The sequence below is a fragment of the Vigna unguiculata genome, chromosome 4 (genome assembly GCF_037176805.1).
Source record: "Vigna unguiculata cultivar grain cowpea cultivar isolate G323 ecotype 2 chromosome 4, ASM3717680v1, whole genome shotgun sequence".
Lineage (NCBI taxonomy): Eukaryota > Viridiplantae > Streptophyta > Magnoliopsida > Fabales > Fabaceae > Vigna > Vigna unguiculata.
This window is the reverse complement of record NC_140795.1, coordinates 35,325,900-35,350,966: the sequence shown is the minus strand read 5'-3', so window position 1 is coordinate 35,350,966 and position 25,067 is coordinate 35,325,900. Positions and strand designations below refer to the sequence as shown.

Genomic DNA, 25,067 nt, shown 5'->3' with positions numbered 1-25,067 from the left:
GTTAGACAGACTAAACATCCCCTCCGTTTTCATTTCCAGTTGCACTTTGTCTCCACCTCTATGGAGACCGTCATTCGTAAGGGTAACCGACAGGACACACGACCCCCCGGTCAGGCGGCCATACCAAAACCTGGATCAGTAACTTAGAAGTAAATTAAGATAATAAAGTCAGTAATCAAGTTTAAAAAATAATTTGGCCATGATTAAAAAACCCTAATCACGGGCCCATACTGAAAACTATAAATAGAGACCAAGGTAGGTTGGTAAGGATCTTTAACTCGCATTTATTACAATATTTATTGCTACCCGCTGATCGACCTTAACTTAAGCATCAAAACTTTTTAGACAGATATTTCGATCGCCCTACTGACCAAACGGTGAAGGAGAAAGATTGCACTAAACGAAGGATTTGGTCAACCAACCGAGAAGAACACAGAGAAGAAGGACTTGAGGAAATTTTTGACTGTTGATAATCGGTGTTTTACTCTTACACCGGAAACATATTTCATTATTAAATCTAATACACACGTAATCTAAAAATTGCAACTATAATGATAACAACATTCATTTTTGTTTCTATTATGATTATAGATTATTTAACTACACAGATATTTCAATAACTTGCATACAAAAATAAATCACTTCCACTAATTGTATATAGAATTCAACACTCCTCTTTTATTTCATTTTTACTTAAACAAATATATAGTTTCACTCTCTCGCATGACTTGTGTAATAAAAAAGTCATCCAAAACTTTTATTTTTATAATTATTTTAATGATAGAAAAGTTGGTTAACTATCTTTAACAAAGTGAATCATGTTTATTTGATCTATTCCAAAAGTTTACTTTTAAAAAGAAATCACATCCACTTCGATTAAAAAAAAATCTCAAATTAACTAATAATTAGTGTTTTATTTTTAATAATCAATTTCTAATTATCCTAAACCCTTAAAAATAGCTGTTTCCTACCTGTCTGGGGGTCGGTGGTTGCATTTCCAAACTTCCCTTCTGACATAAAAACACAAACGAAACAAAGAAATAAAAATAACATAAAATAAAAATAAAAATATATAAATAAAATGTTTCAAACACACTTTTTCTTCTTCTTTCTTCTTTCTTTCTTTCTATGTGATGAATGAAACTCTGGCCTGGTTTGTTGTTAACCAGGTCCTCACCAACTCTTAAAATCTTAACACCTTTTTCCTAACACGTTCCCTCTTCCCTTTGAATTTCTCGTTTTCTTTCCACAATGAACGACCTTCTAACGGTAACTTGCATTTTCTATCTCATTTTTTTTTTCATTTCTTCATTTTTGATTCAACTTGTTCTTCGTTCTTTCTCCTTTTTTTTTCACGCATTATGGATTTTCTTCATGTGGGTTTTTGTTAGATCTAGCTTTGTGCACAATGTGCAAACTCAAGATTTCAACTTTTTTTTTTACTTGTATCCTCTGTTTGGTTTTTTGCTTGCCGAGAAAAAAAGAAAGAAGATTATTGGGTTTGGGGAATGTGGATTCTGAAGCATTTTAAAAATGGGATTTCATTTTCTTCATCATCATTTGAGTTATGTTGAAATGCAATTTTGGTGAGTTTCATGGAGGAAATTTAATTTAATAGCTCTTTGCCTATGATGTTTTAGCGTTTACGGTTTCGTGATCTCTAGTTATCTGTGTTGCGATTTGTTCTGTTTTAAAAGGGAAATAATAATGAAAGAGGTTGCCATGGATGGTGACAATTAAATTAATCTAGAGTTAAACATGCAATTGGTTTTAATTTTCAATGGTCAACTATCTTGGAATTGTTTAAAATAAAAGAATGAATTAATAATGTATAAATGATTTACGATATTTCAGTAGCCTCTTCTTGCCATTGACAGATTCTCATTAACTAATCAGATTAAAGTGGAGGTTCTTTATGGTAAAACAGTAACTTAAAAGCTATTCCTTTAGGAAGTGATGTCAGGGGTCTAGGCTTATAATTATGTTGCTAGCAGATTAAAAATTTTATACTTGTAAAATCAGCACTTTTGGTGAAACATTTCATGCTTTCCCAATCACCAGAATTTTATACCTGTAAAATCTGCACTTCTGGTGATGTGAAGGGTATATAGGCTTATCTGATTTTTTTCATTCTAATACACAATGAGTTTGAAACTATACTTCACTTCTCTCCCAATCCCCATAATTTTATTTTTATGTTTAAGTTATTCCTTACAGCTTATATAAAAGTCAACATCTTAGAGACACCATGATGCCTATAGAATGTTCTCTGATTTTTTCATTCTGATATACAACGAGTTGAAACTATACTTCACTTCTTTTAGCTATAAGTTGAAGTGCATGCAACCATTCACATACAACTTAAATAGTTGATATGCTGCCCGCAAAAGCTGCATTTTCCACAATGAATATCATTTAATAATCCAACTACATGGTAATAATTAATTAATTATTGCCAATCCACACAATAAATTATGTAAAATCTGACATTCTTTTCTTGCATCTGGATAGCATTAGTTCCATGTTGTTCATTGGGGATAATGTGTTTATTGGCTTGGAGGACTCAGTTTGGTATCTTTGAACTTTCTGGGTTACATGCTAATGCTCACAAAAGTTCCATTGTTTTGCCCTACATAGAAGTTGTTTTCTTTTCGTTACATCACAATTTTCTCAATACAACAATAACGTTGTTCTATGCATGGATGAAGTTGTGGAAGTGTTTAAAATCTGTTGTTGCAAACTTGCTGATTCATTAATCCGTTGTGGAAGTGAATTCAGTCTATCCATTGACTGTTACAGATTTTTCACGGGTCAATGCATGAATCCATCTCGTGTTAGGTCTTAGAATGACCTGTCACTACATAGATCTTAACAGTAGTATAATATACTTAATAGTCACAACGTCTTGTAGGTAGACCATATTCAAATTTTGAGATTATTTCTGTTTGTTATGCTTTGAATTTTAAATGCATCTAAGCTCAATACTACTTTTTTGGCATGTAGAATCTTGTGTTATTTTGTCTATGCGCTAATTGTTAATATAGCAATAACTTTAATGGCTAGTTTATTGAGGATGTGCTGATTGCAACTTCATTCTTAGGGTTGAACCGTTCATAGTAATTTGATGATGTATTTGTTCTCTCAGGAATCATTTGACATCCCACGTCACAGAGGTGGTGACATTGAGTTAGGAGAATATGCGAGGAATTCAGGAGAACTGGGCTTGGAAAGTTTCTTCAGAAAGGTGTTTATTTATATATGTGTGTGTGTGTATAAAAACATTATTCAGCTCATCTTTCATTATTTCTCTCCGTTCCTTAGCTTATTGGGCCTAAGCATTCATGTTCAATCATGTTGCTAATCTCGTCAATTGATTGGTTCTTTCTATAGGTTCAAGAGCTTGATAAGCATTATGCTAAGCTGGATAAGCTTTTGAGAAATCTCCAGGTAATTACAAACTTGTCTAGTAATTGTTGGCTTTTGAAACACTTGAAGAACCAGTTTTGATCCTGTGAAAGTAGTATGCAATTGGATGCCAGTATAATGAATTTATTAAGTTTCACTGAAGTATGATAATTATAAATAAAGAAATGGACAATAGCGGCTTGATATGTTTTTGTGTAGATGGCCTACTAAAATCAAGGTTAATTTCCTTTTGCTAATCTAACAGCAGAACCATCTTTGTATACCCTACTTTGATACCTGAATTCTTACTTCCTGGTGTACTATTGTGTAATTCATAAGGGCTGAAGAATGAAGAGTCTAGCTGATCAGAAAATTGAACTCTATTATTTACCCTTGTTGGAAACCACCTACTTCATCTATCTCATAAGCACTTCTAAGCTCAAATATAGTATAATCAATTCTTTTCATCTAAGAAATCTGGCAAAGTGAAAAGTCTAGATAGTGTGCCTCCATGCTTCTTTATGAGATCCTCGTACTCTACCTTATATCTACTTCCATGTGATTTCAAATATCCCCTCCACGACTCCATTTTAGCGTTTATTTCGTCTCTGGATTCTCCAATAAGGATCAGATCACATCTACAAAAAGCATGAATTTAGATAATAGTTCCTTGATATATTCTATAATTATGTCCAAAATCAAGGTATGGAGAAAAGGAGCCCACAGTTGACCCTTGATGTAATCATATTCTTAAAGGGAAATCCTCTATTATACCATTGTGTATTTGTGCACTAGTTTTGAACCCATCATAGATTTCATTGATGGTATGAATATAAACAACTTGAATTCATTTCTTCTACTGTGCGCTCCTTAAGGCATTTCGAGTCAATTGGTTGGCAGAAAAACTTACGTAGATTTACAAGTTTAGACTAAGGGACAAGAGGAGGGATGGGATGACATGGTCAGGAAAACCATTTAAGAAGGATAAAAACTATGTAAAACTAGAATGACTAATGTTGCCTATCATTTTGTAGTTTGTGTAATGATTTTTTCTAAGATAGTTGTGTTGAATTGTAGTCAGCATCCGTAACAAGTGAATTGAGAAATATGAAAAGGAATTAAACAAAAAGCCACTTTTGCTTCTGTTTTGGAATTTGGTAAGAGTCCACCTTAGCTAAATAAATGTTACATGTTTGGTCAAATTACTAAAAGTCATTGTGCTTACTTGTTGGTTTATACTATGACAAAAATTACTTGAAATTTGTCCTCACCATTTTATTCAAACCTTGTATGCAGGATGCCCGTGAGGAAGCCAAAGTTGTGACTAAGGCTTCTTCCATGAAGGGTTAGTATAATCTTGTTATATTGTTATTTTAAACAATCTTATGCATGTTCCATTGCCCTTTTGATTTTTTGTTAATTAACATAAAATAATTAAAGAAAAATTATGGAGTCATGCACCCCTCCTTTAATATATTTTCTTAAAAAATATTACAGTGAGACTGATAGCGAACCTAGAAATGAAAAGAGGAAAAAGAGTAATATTCTTTATTGAATAGACGGAAAAATACACAAAATAGGAGAGCACTCTCTCCTCCAAGGGTTTTCCCTTCACAAAAAACACTTCCTACCTCCTCTCCTTTCCTTCTTTCCATTTATCTAACTAGCACTAACTAACACCTCAAGTATCTGATTCTAACTATCTTAACTAATTTCTCTTTTCCATTTGTCCTAAAAGAGACACTCTCTAATGTGGAAATTACTTATACTTTTGTGACTCATTGAAACTTTAGAGGAATATTTCTTGTAGGTGTTACTGAAATTTTGTATTGTAAAATATAAATTAAATATACATGTAGAGAAATAGTTTGCAGGTTATAGTCCGAAATTATGATATTGATATGAAGAATTTGCTGAAGTGAGACTATTTCTAGATGTTAAATTGCTCATCTGATAAAAGGACAGATTTGAACTTTGTTGTTCTGGGGGATCTAATGAAGTTCATGGGTGTTAAACTAATTAATGCGGCTTAATCCAATGATTATCTGCAGCTATAAAGGAGAAAATGGAGAAAGATGTTGATGAAGTTAAGAAAACTGCATATTTCATAAAGTCCAGAATTGAAGAATTGGACAAAGAGGTGTCTACTGAATTCCTTTTTATCTGTTTTATTCAATCCAGTGATTCTTGGTGTAAATCTACTCATTCATTCTGTGTTGTAGAATTTGACAAACAGGCAAAAGACTGGATGTGGAAAAGGATCAGGGGTTGACCGCTCAAGAACAGCAACAACCATGTCAGTAATAATCTGGCTTTTTATTTTATTATTGCTGCCTCGTAACTAAGACCAACTTTGGAAATGGAGTTTCTCTTTTTATTTGTAGTTTAGTATATAGTTCTCTCTCTGCTTTCATAACTTTCGAACTATTCTTTTCTCATATTCTCTTGCAGCACAGATATATGACCATTTAGATACTGAAAGTTCTACTTGATAAATACAAGTCTACAAGAGACTCTAGGACGTCAATATTCCTCCTCCAACAATTTCTGTCCCTTTCGAAGTTTAAAATATTCTCTTGTTTTTCATCTTGGATGATATTCAATCAAATAATATGAATGTACGTTTCTTAATGTGATAAATAAACCTGGAAACTAAGTAATGCTTAAAGAGGATAAACCAAAAGTACAAGAAGACACTATCATCACCTCAATCTAAATGCAGAAAGTCAATGTAACATCTTTATATTATGAACCAAGTTTGTTATAGGTTACTTTTGTTCAGGAAGTTGTGATACATAATCCTTGAATATAAGTGGAAGTTTTTTTAATTTGGTGTGCTCGGCTCATGGTCTATCTTAACTATAACTAGAGACTACGTGAAATTTTGCCATATATTTCATGGCTTTCAACTTATATGAATATGCAACCTATGCTGAATCATAATGAGTAAACCTGAGTATTTTTCCGACTAGGATTATACTGTTAGGCTTCTGAATCATTACATTTCGTTTAGTGTTTTATTGGACCCATCTCATCTGTACTTTGTATTATATTATTTTGCAGTTCTTTAAAAAAGAAACTGAAGGATAAAATGGCAGAATTTCAGGTGGGTTTGTCTCATTTTTTGTGATGTTTTTATTCTCCTGTCCTTTGAATTCATCTGAATCCATTTTTGAAAATCTTTGCAGACCCTAAGAGAGGTCATCCATCAAGAGTATCGTGAGGTTGTTGAGAGACGAGTTTTTACAGGTTTGAGTTGTTTACTCATTAGTGGTTGCATTCAATTTTATGCAATTATGTACCATTAATTTCATTGAAATGGAGTTAATTTCTTCTTGTTCTTTGCTTTTCATGAGTTCAGTTACGGGCGCAAGAGCCGATGAAGAGGTGTTTTTCTTTTCTGAATTTTTGTTAATAGATGGAAATGTCTTTCAGAAAATTTTCTTCTAATCATTTAACGATGTACAGACAATTGACAGATTAATTGAAACTGGAGATAGTGAACAAATTTTCCAGAAGGCAATTCAGGAACAAGGACGAGGCCAGGTTCATATATCCTTCCTGCTTTCTCCTTCAAATCCTCCTCATATGCCTATTTAACTTCTTATACTATCCAAATATCAACATCTAAACCCACAAACCAACAAGGAAGATCAATGTTCCTCAACATGTAATTTTGCTTTTGGGGTTGGGAATGGGTGAGGAACATTGATCTTCCTTGGGATATACGCAAATTACATGATATCAGGAAATCTACCCTGTCACCTTACAGTCCTCATACATGAGTTATCTTTGTAGATAATGGACACCTTGGATGAAATACAAGAGCGACACGAAGCAGTTAGAGATGTTGAGAAAAAGCTTCTTGATTTACAACAGGTATTTAATCAGTTTATTCAATTAATCTGAATGTGATTAGGACATTTGATATCCTGATAAGTACAAATTACATAGTTAAGTCCTATGCTGCAGAACCATTATTATATCACTAAAACAAAAGGGGAGGTAGTGGGTTGAGATTATTTTGAACTTTGAAATATTTATCCTATGTTCATGTGATGATGCATTTAGTCATATTGCGCTGTAAAAACTGATGTTATCACTTCATTTCTGAATGAATTTCCGGTTACAGTTTTGCTGTACGCACATTTTGGTCTTTATTTTTATTTTTTCATTTCTTGATAAATTCACATACGTGTTGCTAAAGTGAGTCGTACATACTTTTACGACACGCATACATACTTTTATGACACACGTGCCAGTAAAATGTCCAATTTGAAAGACAATTTTTTGTCTTTGACATGATTTTGACATGATTCCAACACAATTTTAATAACCACAAATTCAATGATTTTCTAAAAAACCCATAAACTTGTAAACTTATCACATAAATTTCTATTATGATTATAAAAATAAGGAAAAAATCTTATATTGTCACTATTTTCCACTTTTTTGGATATTTAAGTAGATAGATTAAATTTATTTTTGTGTTAGTTGACAATGTCCTAGTTCAAAGTTTGAAACTAATATGTATATACATGCCGTGTCTCATGTCCTATGTTTGTTCAATTTAGCTGTATTTTCGTGTCCATCTCAGTGTCTGCAACCAGGCTTCATAGGTGGGAAGCTAAAAGTTGCTTTTGCAAGCTTATTAGGATGCCATTAAAAAATAGTTTAATTTATTTTTAAAAGTGTGTTTAGAATAATGCTTCTAATGGACACACCTATATGCCTACAAAATATGTGGAACTAGTGATAGGTAGTTCGCACTTTAACTTCTTTGTCTTGGCAGATATTTCTGGATATTGCGGTGTTAGTGGATGCCCAAGGAGAAATGCTTGACAACATTGAAACACAGGTATTTTGTTCTCTTTTCATATAAGACCATAGATATAGTATTGTTAATTTATATCAGTTTTATTGTTAGTAGGATATTAAGTATTAAGTATACTACTAGAAGCTGTTAGAAATTGTTAAAAGATTCTTGACATTTCTATATAATTATTATTATAGGGTTAAAGTTCTCTATGTATAGAGGCTGATGTCCTGTTTTAAAAAGAATCAACTGAATAAAATTCTTTTTTTATATTAATCTTTTCATGTTGGTATCAAAGCCATGAGTCATATAAGAGAGAGCTTGAAGATACCTTCAATCCAAAATCTTAAGACACCGACTTTGTGGGCCTCTTTTCTTATATAGTACTGATGCTATTCATTTTTATTCCTCGCTTGATTGAGTTTTATTTTAATCGAAAACCATTCATCCAACAAGGTGAAGGGTGCACTAGAAAAGACCTTAATTTTTTTTTAATTGGGTTTGAATTTTGTGATGAAAGTTGGTTTGTGTTCTTGAATCAGGTTTCAAGTGCAGTGGATCACGTGCAGCAAGGTAACACTGCCCTTGTTAAAGCCAAGAAACTTCAAAAGAACTCTAGAAAATGGATGTGTGTTGCAATCTTGATACTTCTCATTTTTATTATAATCATCGTTGTCTCTGTCATCAAACCATGGGTTCACAAAAATGGTGCATAATTGCATAACTTATATGCCATCATTTTCTTTTTTCCTGATCCATTCTTTTGCTTTGTCATGTTTTAAAAGCATTCTTTCCCTGTCTGTCTACTTGAAAGAAAGAAACATTTGACCAAACATGTAAAATGATGAATTGAGTTGTACATGAAAGAAAATATATCGATTACTATCTTCTATCACCTTCCAACAAAAATAATTGTCTTTCATTTATGTCATTTTAAAAATTTTAGATGACATTTATCATTATTATTTCCTATTTGTACCCTTGATAGAAAAGAAGAAATACTGTTTAAAATGGTAAAGTAATAAACAACAAAAATAAATAATAAGGTAGCCTTAAATTACTTGCTATAACATTAAATCACAAATAAAGAAGGCATGCAGCTTTGTCCTGCACCTTCATAAATTTTTTTCTTGCACCTTAAATATTTTTATTCTTGTGTAATGAAAATGTAAATTTTTTATTTTAAAATGTACAATGTATTTTTTTATTTTATATTAGAAAATGTGTAACTCAGAATATAATTTTTTCGGAAATAATATTATTTTAATCTTTAAATTTTGACGTGAAATTAAATACATTTTAATTTCTAAATTTTAATGATAAAATAAAAGTAATTTTTTAAATCAAATTATTTTAAATTTTTTTTATATATAATAACACGTTTTATGTTAATATTTAATTTATTTATACTGTTATATATATGTTTTTGTTTCAAATGTCAAATCAAAAGCATATTTTATTATAACTTTAAAATATAGTTAAAAGTAAAAGAAAAAATCATTTATACTCACATGATAAAATTACATATGTTTTGATTGTAGTAATAATTTGTATTTGTTGGTTACCACTAAAATAAATGTTTACATTATCAATAGCAGTATCCATCTTCGTTATTCTACGCATAGTTGTTATATAGGAAAAACAAATATAATGTCACAATCATAGGGGCTTAGAAAAAAATAAATAAAAACAGAAAAAGTAGCTTCAACCGTGTTTATAACTTTATTGGAAAGGGTTTTGAATAGGTGGAATGAAGTTAGGAATTAGGGTTAGGGTTCCTTTGTTTTCATTATTTATACTTCACCCTGATTCAACATAATTGAAGCAAAAACATGTATTGAAAATTTAGATCTCAATACAATAGAATCTATCATAACCTTAATTTTAGGAATATTAATTAAATGCATTTGCTCACGTTTGCATTCACATATATATTATGTTTGTTTGTTTGGATGGGTAATGAACTTTTATGAAGAATTTTAAATGCTTGAAGATTTAATAAAAAAAATCTTACAAATAGTAATTGGAAAACATTTTAACGAACTTTTCTTCATCTTTACATATTCTATAACATTATTTTTATATTGTGTGAGAAAATATTATATACACCACCTCTACTGTGTGATAAGATTTAAAATATTTGTTCTAAAATTCATTAACTTGTGTGTAACCTACACTTTATGATAACAACCTTTATGGTTTTGAATAGATTAAGAAAACATTGTTGCAGTGTTAGATGGGCATGTTGTTGAATATATTAATGTTTATGTCCTTTTCTTTGTATATTCTTCATTTGGGTCTAACATGGAATTCAGTGTAAGCACTTAGGTGCAGGCAATTACTTAGTTTTTCTGGAAAAAAGAAAAACAAGAACTGTGTTGATTAATTAAAAGTGAAAAAGTTTTAGGTTGGCTTCATTGTCTTTCTTATCCAATTAAATAAACAAAGAAGACAATGACAATGTCTTGTGTAACACAAACATTATTGGATTGGTTGAAAATGGTAAGGACATGAATATGAATATAAGATTGAGGAACAACGACATTTTGTCACTCACATCAACACAACTTACAATAAACGTAGTCTTAACGGCATTATATATATATATATGAGATATTTAATTCAATTTTAAGTTTTTTTTTTCTTAATTGAATGTTTTTATATTTAAATTGAGTTTTTGTTATTTAACTATTTTTTATTTGGATGAGTTGATTGTTATTTTGTTTTATCTTTTGTTTACTTGTTTTCACATGTTAAAAAAATGTAATGTTTTGGATTAATATAAAATTAATATTACAATTAATGTAAAACGAGAAGTAAATTTTATTATGTTATTAAATAAAGAAAATTATAAGAAGATTTTTTATCCATTGTAGTGATGGGTAGTTCCTGGTCACTCGTTGTTTAACCATATTATCATCTTATATATTATCATCACATTTAAACTCAATAGAAAATACTTAAATATATTAAATTAAGTAAGTTTGTATTAAATTATAATTTATTAAAGTTACATAAAAGTTAATATATATATATATATATATATATATATATATATATATATATATATATATTAATAAATCTAAATTTAAAATTAAAACAAACATTAGATTTTATTTTATTAAAATAACGTAAATGTGAACACATAATGCAACCATGCCTGAGTTTTCTTTGGTATATATAATTGTGTTATAGTTATATATCGAAATTTGAAGAATAGAAAATTGTTAATATATTGAAAATGAGATAAACACTGAAAAAGAAAAACCCTTATTTTCTCATATGTGATCGTTGGGGAAGTTAAAAAATAATAACTAAACATTTTTCTCTTATAGAAGACAGAACAATTAATTATTTGTAATATTACTTGAAAACAATTGAACTCTGAATGAAAACATCTTATTATATGAAAAAATGTATAAAATATAGATACAAAAAGAAGAGAAAAAAGAGAAATCAATAAGATGATTAATTTAGCAGAATAACAAGAGGAAAAACAACTATTTCAAAGAGAGTTATAAAACTTTTGGGACAAAATTGTGATTTTTTTCTATTTTATTTTAAGATTCAATTTGATTTTTAATTTTCAGAACTTTTGTTGTCTTGTTCCTCTAACAAACAATAATACCATCATTGAGGGCTAAATAGAATAATTTTTAAATGAGACTTCGTTAATATTTTGAAGGGTTAATTACTAGGATAGTCTTTCACTTTGGTAGGAATATCTCTACTTAATTTTTGCTTTTATAAAAATTTTAAGTGTGTTCAAACTTTTGAAAAAGTATTTCAATTATATTTTTTTTTTCAGAAAAAAATTATTAATATTGTTAACGGCATATCACATGTCAATATGTGATTTTTTTAATTTTTTTTTTGTAAAATATTTTGTTGTCATGTGTCAGGTCTCTAATGTGACACATTACTACCATGTGTTAGTGCGACTGTCAATGACGCTGACACGTATCGTCCTGTCACATGACACTAACAATGTCATGTGTCACACTAGGGACTTGACACCCTAACAACAAAATTTTTTTTGAAAAAATAAAATAAAATAAAATAATTGCATATTATCAAGTGACATGCCCTTAACGCAGTTAATAATTTTTTTCTAGAAGAGACTTAATTGAGATATTTTCTCAAAAGTTAGAACACAATTGAAATTTTTTTAAAAGCAGTGATCAAGTTGGCACACCCCACCAAAGTGAGGACTATCCAAGTAATTTAGCATATTTTAAACTTAAAAAATATAATAAAATTACAATTGACGAAAAAAATAACTTTAACATTCTCAAAATTTTCTATTTTTTTTAAATCACCACATAAATGCTACACTAGAAATTGCAAAGCTCACGCAAAACAAAACAAATATAGTATTGATTTTGAAAACTAAGACATCAAATTGATTTTTTTTTAATGTTAAAAAAATAAGATGAAACAAATTAACAAAAAATTAACCAAAATTATATATATTTATTTGGATTGTGATGTTGGTAAGATGACCTAATAATGACTTGGTCCACTTGCCAAACATGACCTTTTGGAATGGTAGTATATGGATGCATTTCAAGAATCCTTTAGGAGGCTCCATGTGGAAGCCATTAAGGCCATCATCACCATCTTTCAACTCCTTGACCTAGCCAAAGCCATGGCAAGAGGGGACAAAAACTTTTTTTTTTAATATATTTTCATCACTTGCTTTTCTCTCATGCTTTGTTTGGACATGCTTCCATATTCCTAATGGTGAGCTATGATCATTGTCAAATTGGGCATTCACAAAATGCCATATTTTTATTCACCATCTAACATGAAAATGACTTTTATATACAAAGACAAAGTGAGACACATTAAAATAAGATGCAAAGATTGAAATAGTAGGGTGTGCAAATAGTTTACCTTTTTTAATCATATTATTGATCCAAATCAACTTTGTCTATAATTTGTTTGTGGTGGAACTAGCCAGGTTCTTATCACATTATTTTTCATCCATAAATCATATACAACTTGAAAAATTGCTTTTAAGTGAACCGAATTTGTTAACTCTTGCACCAATTCTTGCAAAATATGCTAAATACTCAATCACCATCACTAGCCATTTTATAGTATTTTTTAAATTTGGAAATTTATTCGACTATGTTATTTATGGTGTGAAACTTTTACAAATCCGAAATTCATAGAGATAATACTTATAAAACATGAATTCAAACTATATAAAAATTTAATATTATCTCTAAACCAAAATCTTAAAATAATTTTTTTTATTCAACTTTTTTTATCTTAACATAAATTTATACAACATTTACTATTTTACTCTTCGATCTCTTTTTTATAAATACAAAAATTAACTTTTTTTTAATGATGAAAATATTTCTTAAAGTGAGTTATCAACTAGTAAAAATAGAATGACTTCAGAAAAACATTTTCCTTAAATTAATTTATTTGTGAGGATGCAAATTGACAACAAACGCGACAGGAATAGCGGTCATTCCGAAAAATAATGATAAATTAATTTATTCATCATACATTATTCTAAACATTTTTGAAACTAACTACCAACAATAAAAGAAAATACAAGACATGTTCATCATGTAATTAATATACTAAGTCAACTTGCGAAAACGCTTTTGCAACTTTCTTCAACCATATATTGTAATCTCCGAAACTTGCAAACAACAACAACATGAAAAATTGAGGAACCAGACCAAAGAAAACCCGAACCTGTGTTTTTGTGAGGGCTAAGGAATCATACTTTCCAATGGAAATTCAGTTCCAACATCCAAAGCATCAACACTTGAGACCAAAAGGGGTGAAACTCAAAGGCAGAAACAACAAAAGCAAGAACAAGTACGTTGGAGTGAGGCAAAGAGCATCAGGAAAATGGGTTGCAGAGATCAAAGAAACAACACAGAAGATAAGAATGTGGCTTGGCACGTACGACACTGCAGAAGAAGCAGCTAGGGCTTACGATGAAGCTGCATGTCTCCTTCGTGGATCCAACACTCGCACCAACTTCATCACACGTGTGTCCTCTGATTCCCCTCTTGCTTCACGGATTCAGAACCTTCTCAACAACAGAAAAGGAATCAAAGAACAAGAACAGCATGGAACAAGGGTCAACACCGACCAACAACATGAGTTGAGTCTATCAGAAGAAGGGGTTTCTACCCTACAAGATGAGGAACCAAAGTTCCAATCTTTGCTGGAACAAGTGTCTATATTCAGTGTTCTCCAACAAGATTGTTTTGTAAAGAAGACATGTGTGAGAGATCAGGAGAAAAAAAGGGTTAGCAGCACAACAAGTAGTGGTAGTAGTACTAACATAAGCAATAGTGAGACAAGTGAGAACTCACTTTCTACAACAACCCAGAACACACAAGTGTTTGATGATGATTATAGACCTGATTTGAGCAATTTCATGGGGTCTGAGTCAGATTCTCAGGAAAATCCTTCATGGGGTTGTGAACTTTTTTGTGATCATTTTCCCTTTGGCCAAGTAAACCTGCCTGATATAGGTGGCTTGGAGCTTCCAGAGTTTGAAAGGATGAAGGTTGAAAGGCAAATTTCAGCTTCACTTTATGCAATGAATGGTGTGCAAGAGTACATGAACACAGTTCAGGACTCTAATAGCTGTGAAGCTATCTGGAATCTTCCTCCCTTGTGCTCGTTTTTATGTTAAAAGTATGATCCTGCAAACTTTTCTTCCAATATATGTATGCAGATTTTGTTTTCTTCTTTTAAACAGGAAAGAAATAGGTTCTGAAGATTGAAAATTTCATAGGAACTTGAGTCTTTATTGACATGAAGTTATCAAGTTGAAACTACTTTAAACTTCAAACTAAATACACTAAATGTTGTTTAAATGCTTTCCAAATATGAGGAATCTTTTTCAGTCATTTTGTGTAAGAAATTTAGCCTTTGATGGATATGTATTTGGCAAAGCTATCACACAACTCACTTTAATTGGATTGTGAAATTCGAAAACTTTTTTTTCAGAGAAAAATAACTTTCAAATTGTATAATCTGGTTTTTACTTTCAGATTGCACAGTTCAAAAATGCTCAGATTATATAACGTAGAAAGGAAAAACTGAGATTTATTTTTTTGAAGTGTGGGAAGAAAGTTATGGAAGTGCAAAAAGAAACTCCCATCATACCAGGATTTGTTGGGTCAATTCGCATCTTCAATTTCCATATATGCACTAAAGCTTAATATTTTTTTCTTCCCGCACTCCAATCATTACTAAAAGCACCCTATATTAAGAAAAATACTATAAAGCCCTCTCTCACAGTGCACCACACCGCTACTCTGTTGTTGTCATTGCGCTATCACTGTTGTACCTCCATTCTCCACTATCCAAAATTTGTTTCACAAAATCGTTTTGGAAGATATTATATACTTTTAAAAGACTTGTTCTAGAAATTATGTTCACTTTTCAGAGTGAAGTTTAAAGTTTTGTAGTTGATGATAAAATATTATTAAGTACACAAAGCATTAGCCAGTGCAACATCCAACAATTGATTTTGCACAGAAATAAGCATGAGATTTCAAATGCCATGATAACTACACTACATTGTACATGAATTAAACAATTCTTCTCAAGTCTGAAACACTGTAATTTGAAACAATCATAAAACTGCAGACACCATACAACAAAAAGAAGCATAAAACAATTAAGAAGGACAACAATACTACATATGACAAGACATAAAACATAGTAAGATGTAATTGGATTAGTTTTTCAGTAACCTTCAGCTTCATCATCAACACCTTCATCTCCAACTTCCTCATAGTCCTTTTCAAGGGCTGCAAGATCCTCCCTGGCTTCTGAGAACTCTCCTTCTTCCATGCCTTCACTCACATACCAATGCACAAAGGCCCTTTTGGCAAACATAAGATCAAATTTGTGGTCAATGCGTGAGAAAACCTCAGCCACAGCTGTGTTGTTGCTAATCATACAAACTGCTCTCTTCACATCTGCAAGGTCACCATCTGGTACAACTGTTGGAGCCTGGTAGTTTATACCACATTTGAAACCAGTAGGACACCTGAAATTAGTCATCAAAACCATTCATTCAGATCTTGTGAAAGACAAATACAAGTATAAAGGGTTAAATATGTTTTTAGTCCCTAAACTTGAACACGAAATTGAAATTCGTCCTTATTTCAAACTTTGATACACTTTAGTCTCCAAACTTTAAAAATAATAGATGCAGTACTTTTAACCCAACAAACGTTAATATATTTTAACTTAATAAACAATGTTTCAAGAATGAAGAGATATAGTCCTTTTAATATAATGATATTAATTTTTTTGGCTTGTCAAATGGTGTTTAGGCTGACATTTGAGCTGGAATGTGTCATATGGTGTAAACAAACAGTTCATATGTCAAACTGAAATATCGTTTAATCAAAATATAAATAAACATGAAATCAGAAAATTTGATCGTACTGATAACCATTTTGCATCTTAATCTATACAAAATCAAAAGACTCAAGTATGGAAGGAACTAGAAAGACTTGCCAGAAAAGTCTACATGAATGATCATAATCAGATAGTGATGAGCACAACAGAAAGAACAGAACAGACAAATACATATATAAATAAGCATCATAGTATGATGATGTTCTTCTAAGGAAATGTACTTACCAGTCTACAAATTGAACTTGTCTCTTTGTCTTGATATTTGAGACGGCAAGGTTTACATCTTTTGGCACAACATCCCCACGATACATGAGGCAACATGCCATGTACTTTCCATGTCTTGGATCACACTTGACCATCATGCTTGTTGGCTCAAACACAGCTCTGGTGATCTCAGGCACTGATAGCTGCTCATGGAAGGCCTTGGCAGAAGATATAACTGGGGCATAAGATGAGAGCATGAAATGGATGCGTGGATAAGGCACAAGATTGGTTTGGAACTCTGAAATGTCCACATTGATTGCACCATCAAATCTCAAGGAAGTGGTCAAGGAAGATATTATTTGAGATATCAAACGGTTCAAGTTGGTGTAAGTTGGTCTTTCTAGTTCTAGTGATCTTCTACATATGTCATATATTGCTTCATTGTCCAAGAGCACAACTACATCACTATGCTCAATAAGAGCGTGGTTGGAAAGAACAGTGTTGTAAGGTTCAACCACTGCAGTAGATACCTGCATGTTAATAACTAGTTAACTCCATGCCACTACAATAAGGACAATAACTTGAAGTGTCCAAAGCAAAATCTCTTGGAGCATGGAACAAAATCATTTGTTATTGAGATAAATTTGGAATTTGCATCATTTACTTCTCTTTAGCACTTTCTGACAAACTCCTCCTATCATCTCTGTTAATCCCCTTATGAGTCTTTCGAGGAAATTTACCAGAAAAATAAAACATCATTGAGATTCACATAAATGATTAATAAGACTTCCAACTCAAAATCTTGAGAGAATGAATTTATGAGTTTTCTTCCTTATAAGGTGTTCAACCTTTTTATATATATCTTACTTTGTGACAAAAAGGTTAACTCATTTATACAAGGAAACACAATTCCTTAACAAACGTTACTATGATACCATTGTTATGAAAAAGTTAACCCGTTCATACAAGGATACAAAATTCCTTAACACACTTGAATTTCCAACCATATAAGATAAACAAAGAGGATTAATATGATTAATTCTTAAGGTTGTAACAGAAGGCCACATGATAAGTTTTAGAGTAAAAAGAAGTTTGATGATCCAGAAGTAGAAATAGTTAGTTTCACTACACCTGAGGAGAAGGGTAAATGATGAAGCCAAGTTTAGACTTTTTTCCATAATCTACAGACAAACGTTCGAGAAGCAATGATCCCAAGCCAGAACCAGTGCCACCACCAACAGCATTGAAAACCAAGAATCCTTGCAAGCCAGTGCAATTGTCAGCTAATTTTCTGATACGCTCAAGGCACAACTCTTCAATTTCTTTTCCAACTGCAGCACAGACACCACACCAAATTAGTGATATAGTTCCAAATAGATAGAACAGCATACCCAATTATTTTTTTTGATGATGCTGATGACCTGTGTAATGTCCCCTTGCAAAGTTGTTAGCAGCATCTTCCTTGCCAGACATCAATTGTTCAGGATGGAAGAGTTGTCTGTAAGGACCACATCGTACTTCATCAATTACCGTAGGTTCTAGGTCAACAAACAGTGCCCTAGGAACATATTGCCCACTTCCAATTTCACTGAAGAAGGTGTTGAAAGCATCGTGTGTTTCAGTAGACCCATCACTGCAAACACAAGTATATGAATTAGTATTACCACAAAGAGGAAAAAAATATTTGAAGCAAGGAAAATGTTTTCTGAAAATGGAAATCTTTGAATTAATACATCGAGGAATTTTTTTTCTTATTTTGGTTTCTGGGTTTGGAAGGTGAAGTTCATATCAACTTCACGTTTTTAGAAACCATTTCATTGACACCAAAATGCCATTGGTTCATGTATAATTAGACTTGGATGAATGCTCCACTCTTATTAATTCAAATTATTATGAATGTTATGTAAATGGAGAACTGTAGTAGATTGTATAGAACGAAAAATTGAATGAACGGATTGTAAAATTGTAGAAAATAGCAAATGCAATATGGATAACATTTAAGTGAAGCAAATGATTCAGCTTAAATGAAATGTTGAAGTGCATAATAATGTTAAACGTGACTTTCATAAAAAAAAGAGAAAAACATTTGATGGAGGAAAAAAAAATTCAAAAGTAAAATGAGGAGCTAGAAAAAGACATCTTCTAAGATGAAAAACATGAATGAGGAGATAATGAAAATATATATGAAGGAGATTATAAACAAAGAAAATTTAATTATTATGCATATAAGTAAATAAATTAGAAGTAATTACAAAAGAAATTTGTTGTGCAATATAGGAGGAACATGGGAAAATGTGGGAACATAGAACGACAATAGATGGAGCAGCTGACATACTAACATGTCGGACAATACGAAGTTTTAAATGTGAAAACAAATCATTTGAATTCTTTGTTGGATATTTTTGACTGTATTTTTACTATACCTTCGAAATAAATTGATAGACATTGATTTTGATTTTCTAAAATATATAAAAAAAATTAATATATCAACATTAGTATACTTTTAATATTTAGCAGAAAATAACACAAAAAAATCAAACAAACAACTGTATTAAGAAACAAGCTTATTGGTAAAGGATTTCTAGTTGTTTCAAGGAAATGGAAAAAATAACAATATCCCAATAATAGTTATGAATGTGTATTGATCATGGAAAAGAAAATTGTGGAAGGAAATAACCAATTTTAGAAAAATTGATAGAAATAATAGAAAATTGAATCACATTCTGAGATTGATTTTAAAGAAATTGGCACATATGTTATTTGAAAATTGAAAAAAAAAATGAAAATAATGTAAGACCTGGGCATTGTTCCATCAGGTTGAATGCCATGTTCAAGGCAATATAGCTCCCAGCATGAATTACCAACCTGAATTCCAGCTTGTCCAATATGAATGCTTATTATTTCTCTCATATTCCAATACTTTCTTTTCTTCTATGATTGTGTTTAACAATGGAAAACACTAATCAAAAACAATAATCACAAATTTCAAGGGAATTAAACTGTTAATTGCTGGTGGGAAAATAGTCCATAAATCAAAGAAAAAGAAGAAAAAGGAGAAACTCTGATTTTTATCCCTTCCTCTCTCTCTCTCTCTCTCTCTCTCAACGTAGATGTAATTAGGGCATGAAGTTCCAATCAAATGCTATAAGCATTGAGTTTTACAGATGATTAAATCCTCAAATTAAAGAACGGTTTTGATTAATATTAACTGGGAACCAGTCATTTGGCACCAATTGATTGAATGAGTTCAATTTATTTTTATTCTAAATATTCAATTTTATTAACGTATTTTTCATTCATTATGGTTTGCGTTGGTCTCACTAATTCGAGAACAAGGAGAATCAAACTTATTCATTTAATGAGATTCAGATGAGTTTCATACAAACGAAGAGTAGGTCAAATACAATCATTAAATTATTTATATATTAAATATATTTTTTCATTTATGATGATAAATTTGAAAAAATGACAATTAACTAAAGTTATTTAGATAATGTTTCTAAATATACAGTAGATATTCGCTTAAGTCTGCACTCATTTAAGTTTGTATCCCGCATAAATCCGCATTTGAAAAGGGAAAATTTCGGATCAATAATTTTGTAATTTTATTTTCAGAAAAAATACATACAGTACTTTGATGACTATTTTTATTTGTTTACATGTGATTGTCGATTGATCATTTTGTAAGATGTGATGAGGTGAAGAACATACCTTAGCTTGATTTAATTGATCCAATGATAGATAAGGAAATCTTTCAACTCACTCACATTGACTGACATCAAGATTGATAACACTTTCTAATGATTTGAAGATAACATTGTGTTGGTTAATTTCAACTTTGTCCAGACCAATTACTTATATTTTATATTGTTACATTTTTTTTATATAGAGAGAGTATATGAATAAAATACAATAACAAGTTCCTCAACATATCTTTTATATCTATCACATATCTCATATTTTCACACTCTCTAAAAATTTCAAATACCTATAATATTTCATATTGTTATTATATGATTCGTAATATTCCATATCGTAATATGACTATTAAAATTTCATAAATCCACATCCCAATTAAGTCTGCATCAAACTCTCAAGATCAAAATGCGGACTTAAGTGAATATTTACTATAGTTGTTATATTGTACTGTATAACGAATTATAATTGAATGATAATGTTGAAAACATTATATGCTATATTATGATTAAGTAATAATATATAAATTGCATAATTAATTCATCCAATTAAATTCATCTTAAAAACAAAAGTATGTGTTTGTTTTATTTGTAAAATCTTACATAGTTAGTATTTTCAACAAGTATATGTTACCAGAAAAGTCTAGTAATTGTTCGGAGGAGTATATTTTTTTTCTCATAAGGAAAAATCTTCTTTTTTTCATCTATTGATATATGAACTTTTAAAATTTTAAAATTTTTAAGTTTTAAATATTTTATAATTTTAAATAGTTTTAATTGAATTTTTATTTGTTTTATGTAAGGTGGAAGAACCCAATTTTGATCTTATCAGGTGACCTGTGACAATCATACTCTCATGACTTATCACTCACATTCTTATATTTTTTGAATGTAACATCAATATCCTTTCCTAAACTTATATCAAAACGGTATATATATATACTTTCAATTTTATTTGTATTTTTTACACTTATGGTAGGTACTGGTATTAAAAGTGTCCATCAATTCAATGAATATTATAAATTGTTTGTTATTGAGTTTGTTTCATAGATGGAGAGAAAATTGAAAGAGAATTTTGAGGAAAGAAAAAGGAGAGCAAAGACATAGAGATGAAAAGAAAATGTTTAATGAATATTAGAAAAGAGATGCTCAAACTATAATGGAAGAGACATAAATAGAGAAAAAGAAAGAGAAAGAAATTAAAGAAAATGAGTTTAGAGAAAAAGAAATTAAAAAAAAAAGAGTGAGAGAGCAAGAAATTGAAGAGGAGTTGAGAGAAAATAATTGAAGAAAAGAAGTTGATAGAAAAAGAAATGGAAAAAAAGGTGTTGAGAGAAAAAGAAATTCAAGAAAAAAATATAGAAGAAAAGAAAAAGAGAGATTACATTTCTTTGGTAGTCTATGTTTACATCCGGGTATTTAGCTTTTCTTTTGGGTGCCTTTTCCTCTTCTTTAGACGTGAAATTTCCTATATCAGGGAGCCTATGCCCATACTGTAAAATCACTCTTGAAGAATACTTTGAAGTTCCTTTTGTTAGCTTTGAAATGGTTGAAATGCCAAGAAGGGGGTTGAATTGGCTAGTTAAAAATTTAGGCTATCTTTGAAAGCTAAAAACCACCTTTAATTGAATCAATTAGATCACCAAATTAGGATGCAAACACTACTGAACTGTACACTTTCAATCGGTCAAAAACATTGTTAATCGATTGATTTTACTAAACAGATTTTGTTGTGGTATAATCAACTGATTGAAACAGAAAAATAGTCGACTAAAATACTGGGAAAAGTGCAGAAATGGAGATTCGAGTTTTAAACCAGGAATAGTGCACAAGAATGATCAAGACAGGTTCTAAATGATTATGCAAACATGCTCAATGCTGCAGATGTCATGAAAACATGCAAGAACATGAAAAAGATGATTAAAGCACAAGTTCTTTAAACTTTAAAATGAATATGCAAGAGAGAAAGGTTAGAGAAGAGAAAAGACCACGAGATTTTTATACTGGTTCACTCAAACCTGAGTTACATCCAATTTATCAAGGCAACCTGAGCTTGACTTTGCACTATTTCAAAAGATTTACAAAGTATCCACCCTTACACATTCAAAATATGCAAAAACCACACAAAAGACTCTTGAATCACACAAAAGTTGTGACACCCCGACTACTACACTAAATAATTATTATTTGATAAAAAGATATGGAATTAATTTTTTTTCCATAAGATTATCCTTGAGAGAACATTAATAATAACATAACTTCATATTCATATATATAGTATACATCTCTATAATTGTTCATGAAATGTTACAAAAATATGTATTTGTAAAATATTAAGAGTTCTACATCAAAATAGAAGATTTATCTATATCTTTAATATCTCCTAAAGATATTAATAGAAATTATCCATGAGTTAATCTTCAGAAGATCCACCAACAATATCCCGAACAACTCTCATTGAGCAGGTTCCTCTTCTGCTCATGCAACGGGTACATATGAAAGAAAAATATGAAAGGATTGAGGTCTTTATAAGCCTTAAATATCAATCTTAATAAACTCAACAAACAATGCAGACACCGGGGGCCTAGATTTGGACCTATAACCACTAAACTTGATCTTGTTTTACCAGACATATGGATCCATATTCCACTTCTGATGATCCAATCTGAACATCAAAAGTTGCTTTGGGAAGTGATTAGGTAGTTGAGTATTTCTCATAAAATATTGGTACAATCATAATTATTTCTTTCTCGAGAATATTAGCCATTCATCGGCTCACAAAAGAGATATATACTCACTACCTAACCTTGGCGATGCCGAGCAGGTATCGGATAGTCCCAAGTTTGGCCTATGAATATCCTAGTCCAGGGCGCTATTCTAAACTATCCAGATATTCACCTACTTGGTAAAACTTTCTTAGACCCCACCATGGTCCCTGCCTTTCATCTCGCAGTGTACCAAATTGTGACTTCCCAAATACAAACACTTTGACACTGGTTTAATCTCAACTTATTGAAACCAGACTTAACTCTTACTTAATTGACATACTCTTGGATATTTTCAAAGGTCATAAAATGTGATGACTATCAAATCATGTCATTGTATAAACTATACACAAAGAATATAAAACAACGATAAAATGTACATGCAATTTTTCTTCTATCAAAACTCACTAAAAAAAATAATAATAATATTTACTTTCACTTCACATTTTTTTTTATTATAAAATAATGATAAAGTAAGAATCAAAGCAAGAACTTTAAATTAGATAAGGATTATAACGTTATAAATAAATAAAATAACAAAATATAAATTAAACGGGACCAGTGCGTAACTGGAGATATATTAATTGAAATAAATAAACAGGACCAATGCATAACTGGAGATAAATACAATAAAATAAATAAATAGGACCAGTGCGTAACTGGAGATAAATAAAATAAAATAAATAAATAGGACTAGTGCGTAACTGGAGATAAATAAAATAAAATAAATAAATAGGATCAGTGCGTAACTGGAGATAAATAAAATAAAATAAATAAATAGGACCAGTGCGTAACTGGAGATAAATAAAATAAAATAAATAAATAGGACCAGTACGTAACTGGAGATAAATAAAATAAATAAATAAACAGGAACAGTGTATAATTTAAGATAAAATAAAATAAATATAAGAGGATAATAAATGAAAATAAGTTAATAGAATAATATATGAGTCAAAATAAATAAAAGATTAATATAAAACCCATGAGTTTATCAAGATTAATATAAAAAAAGCTTAACCTCACTCCCCCCTTACCTTATTGATTGAAGAGCACACTAATAATATTTGTAGAAGACTAGGATCTCTTTGAATCTTTGCTCTAAACTTTCTTTCCTTATTTTTCTCTTTTTCTTTCTCTCTCTTCTTTCTTTCTTTCTCTCTCTTCTTTTCTTTCTTTCTTTCTTTCTCTCCTTCCTTCTCACATTTTCTCCTTTTTTCTCTTTCTCACGTAACTTCTCATTCCTTACTTGATTTCATCTCCAAATACATGTATTTATAAGCCACACATGTGCTTATCCTTTTGAAATCATCATTACTTTAATTAATGAAGGGATAATGTTTATCTCTTCATCTTATCCTCTCTCTTTTTTCTTTTTTTTTTCTTTTTTTTTCTTTCTTCCTATCTTCTTATCCTTTCTTCTTCTTTTCTCTTTTTTTTTCTTTTCTATATTATTTTTTTTTATCTCTTTTAGAAAATTCTTCATATATTATTATTATTTTTACACACAGCTATTTAATAATATTTTTAATGCTTAAACTACATCATAATAAAATACAAAACGTTAGTAAAAATAGAAGATTTTCTAATTGTTTTATTTAAAATAAATAATATAGTTTATTTAAAAAAAAGGGATGTTACATTTTTCCTCTCCTTTTAGGAATTTCGTCCCTGAAATTCACGTGATTGCAAAAAGATGGGGATACATCTCTCTCATATTACTTTCTAATTCCCAAGTTGCATCACCTTCATCTTGTTGACTCC

At 30.5% G+C, this 25,067-nt stretch overlaps 2 protein-coding genes and 1 pseudogene across 2 annotated transcripts; 2 read left to right on the top strand and 1 right to left on the bottom strand.

Annotated features, from left to right (window-relative positions):
• The first annotated feature begins 1,084 nt into the window (after window positions 1–1,084).
• LOC114182432 (syntaxin-132-like) lies at window positions 1,085–9,111 on the top strand. The gene is made up of 13 exons (XM_028069298.2): window positions 1,085–1,269; window positions 3,146–3,244; window positions 3,391–3,447; window positions 4,702–4,750; window positions 5,457–5,545; window positions 5,628–5,701; window positions 6,469–6,511; window positions 6,594–6,654; window positions 6,767–6,792; window positions 6,874–6,951; window positions 7,204–7,284; window positions 8,198–8,263; window positions 8,764–9,111. Exons 1-13 carry the CDS (start codon window positions 1,252–1,254, stop codon window positions 8,935–8,937), a joined length of 915 nt encoding a protein of 304 aa, XP_027925099.1. The 5' UTR covers window positions 1,085–1,251; the 3' UTR covers window positions 8,938–9,111.
• Window positions 9,112–13,855: 4,744 nt separating this feature from the next.
• LOC114182355 (ethylene-responsive transcription factor ERN1 pseudogene) lies at window positions 13,856–15,092 on the top strand (annotated as a pseudogene).
• A 566-nt stretch (window positions 15,093–15,658) lies between these two features.
• LOC114181541 (tubulin alpha-3 chain-like) lies at window positions 15,659–19,960 on the bottom strand. Its single transcript, XM_028068016.2, has 5 exons — window positions 19,644–19,960; window positions 18,268–18,479; window positions 17,978–18,177; window positions 16,868–17,376; window positions 15,659–16,265 (listed from the first exon to the last, which is right to left on the bottom strand). Exons 1-5 carry the CDS (start codon window positions 19,754–19,756, stop codon window positions 15,959–15,961), a joined length of 1,341 nt encoding a protein of 446 aa, XP_027923817.1. The 5' UTR covers window positions 19,757–19,960; the 3' UTR covers window positions 15,659–15,958.
• Between the last annotated feature and the right edge of the window lie 5,107 nt (window positions 19,961–25,067).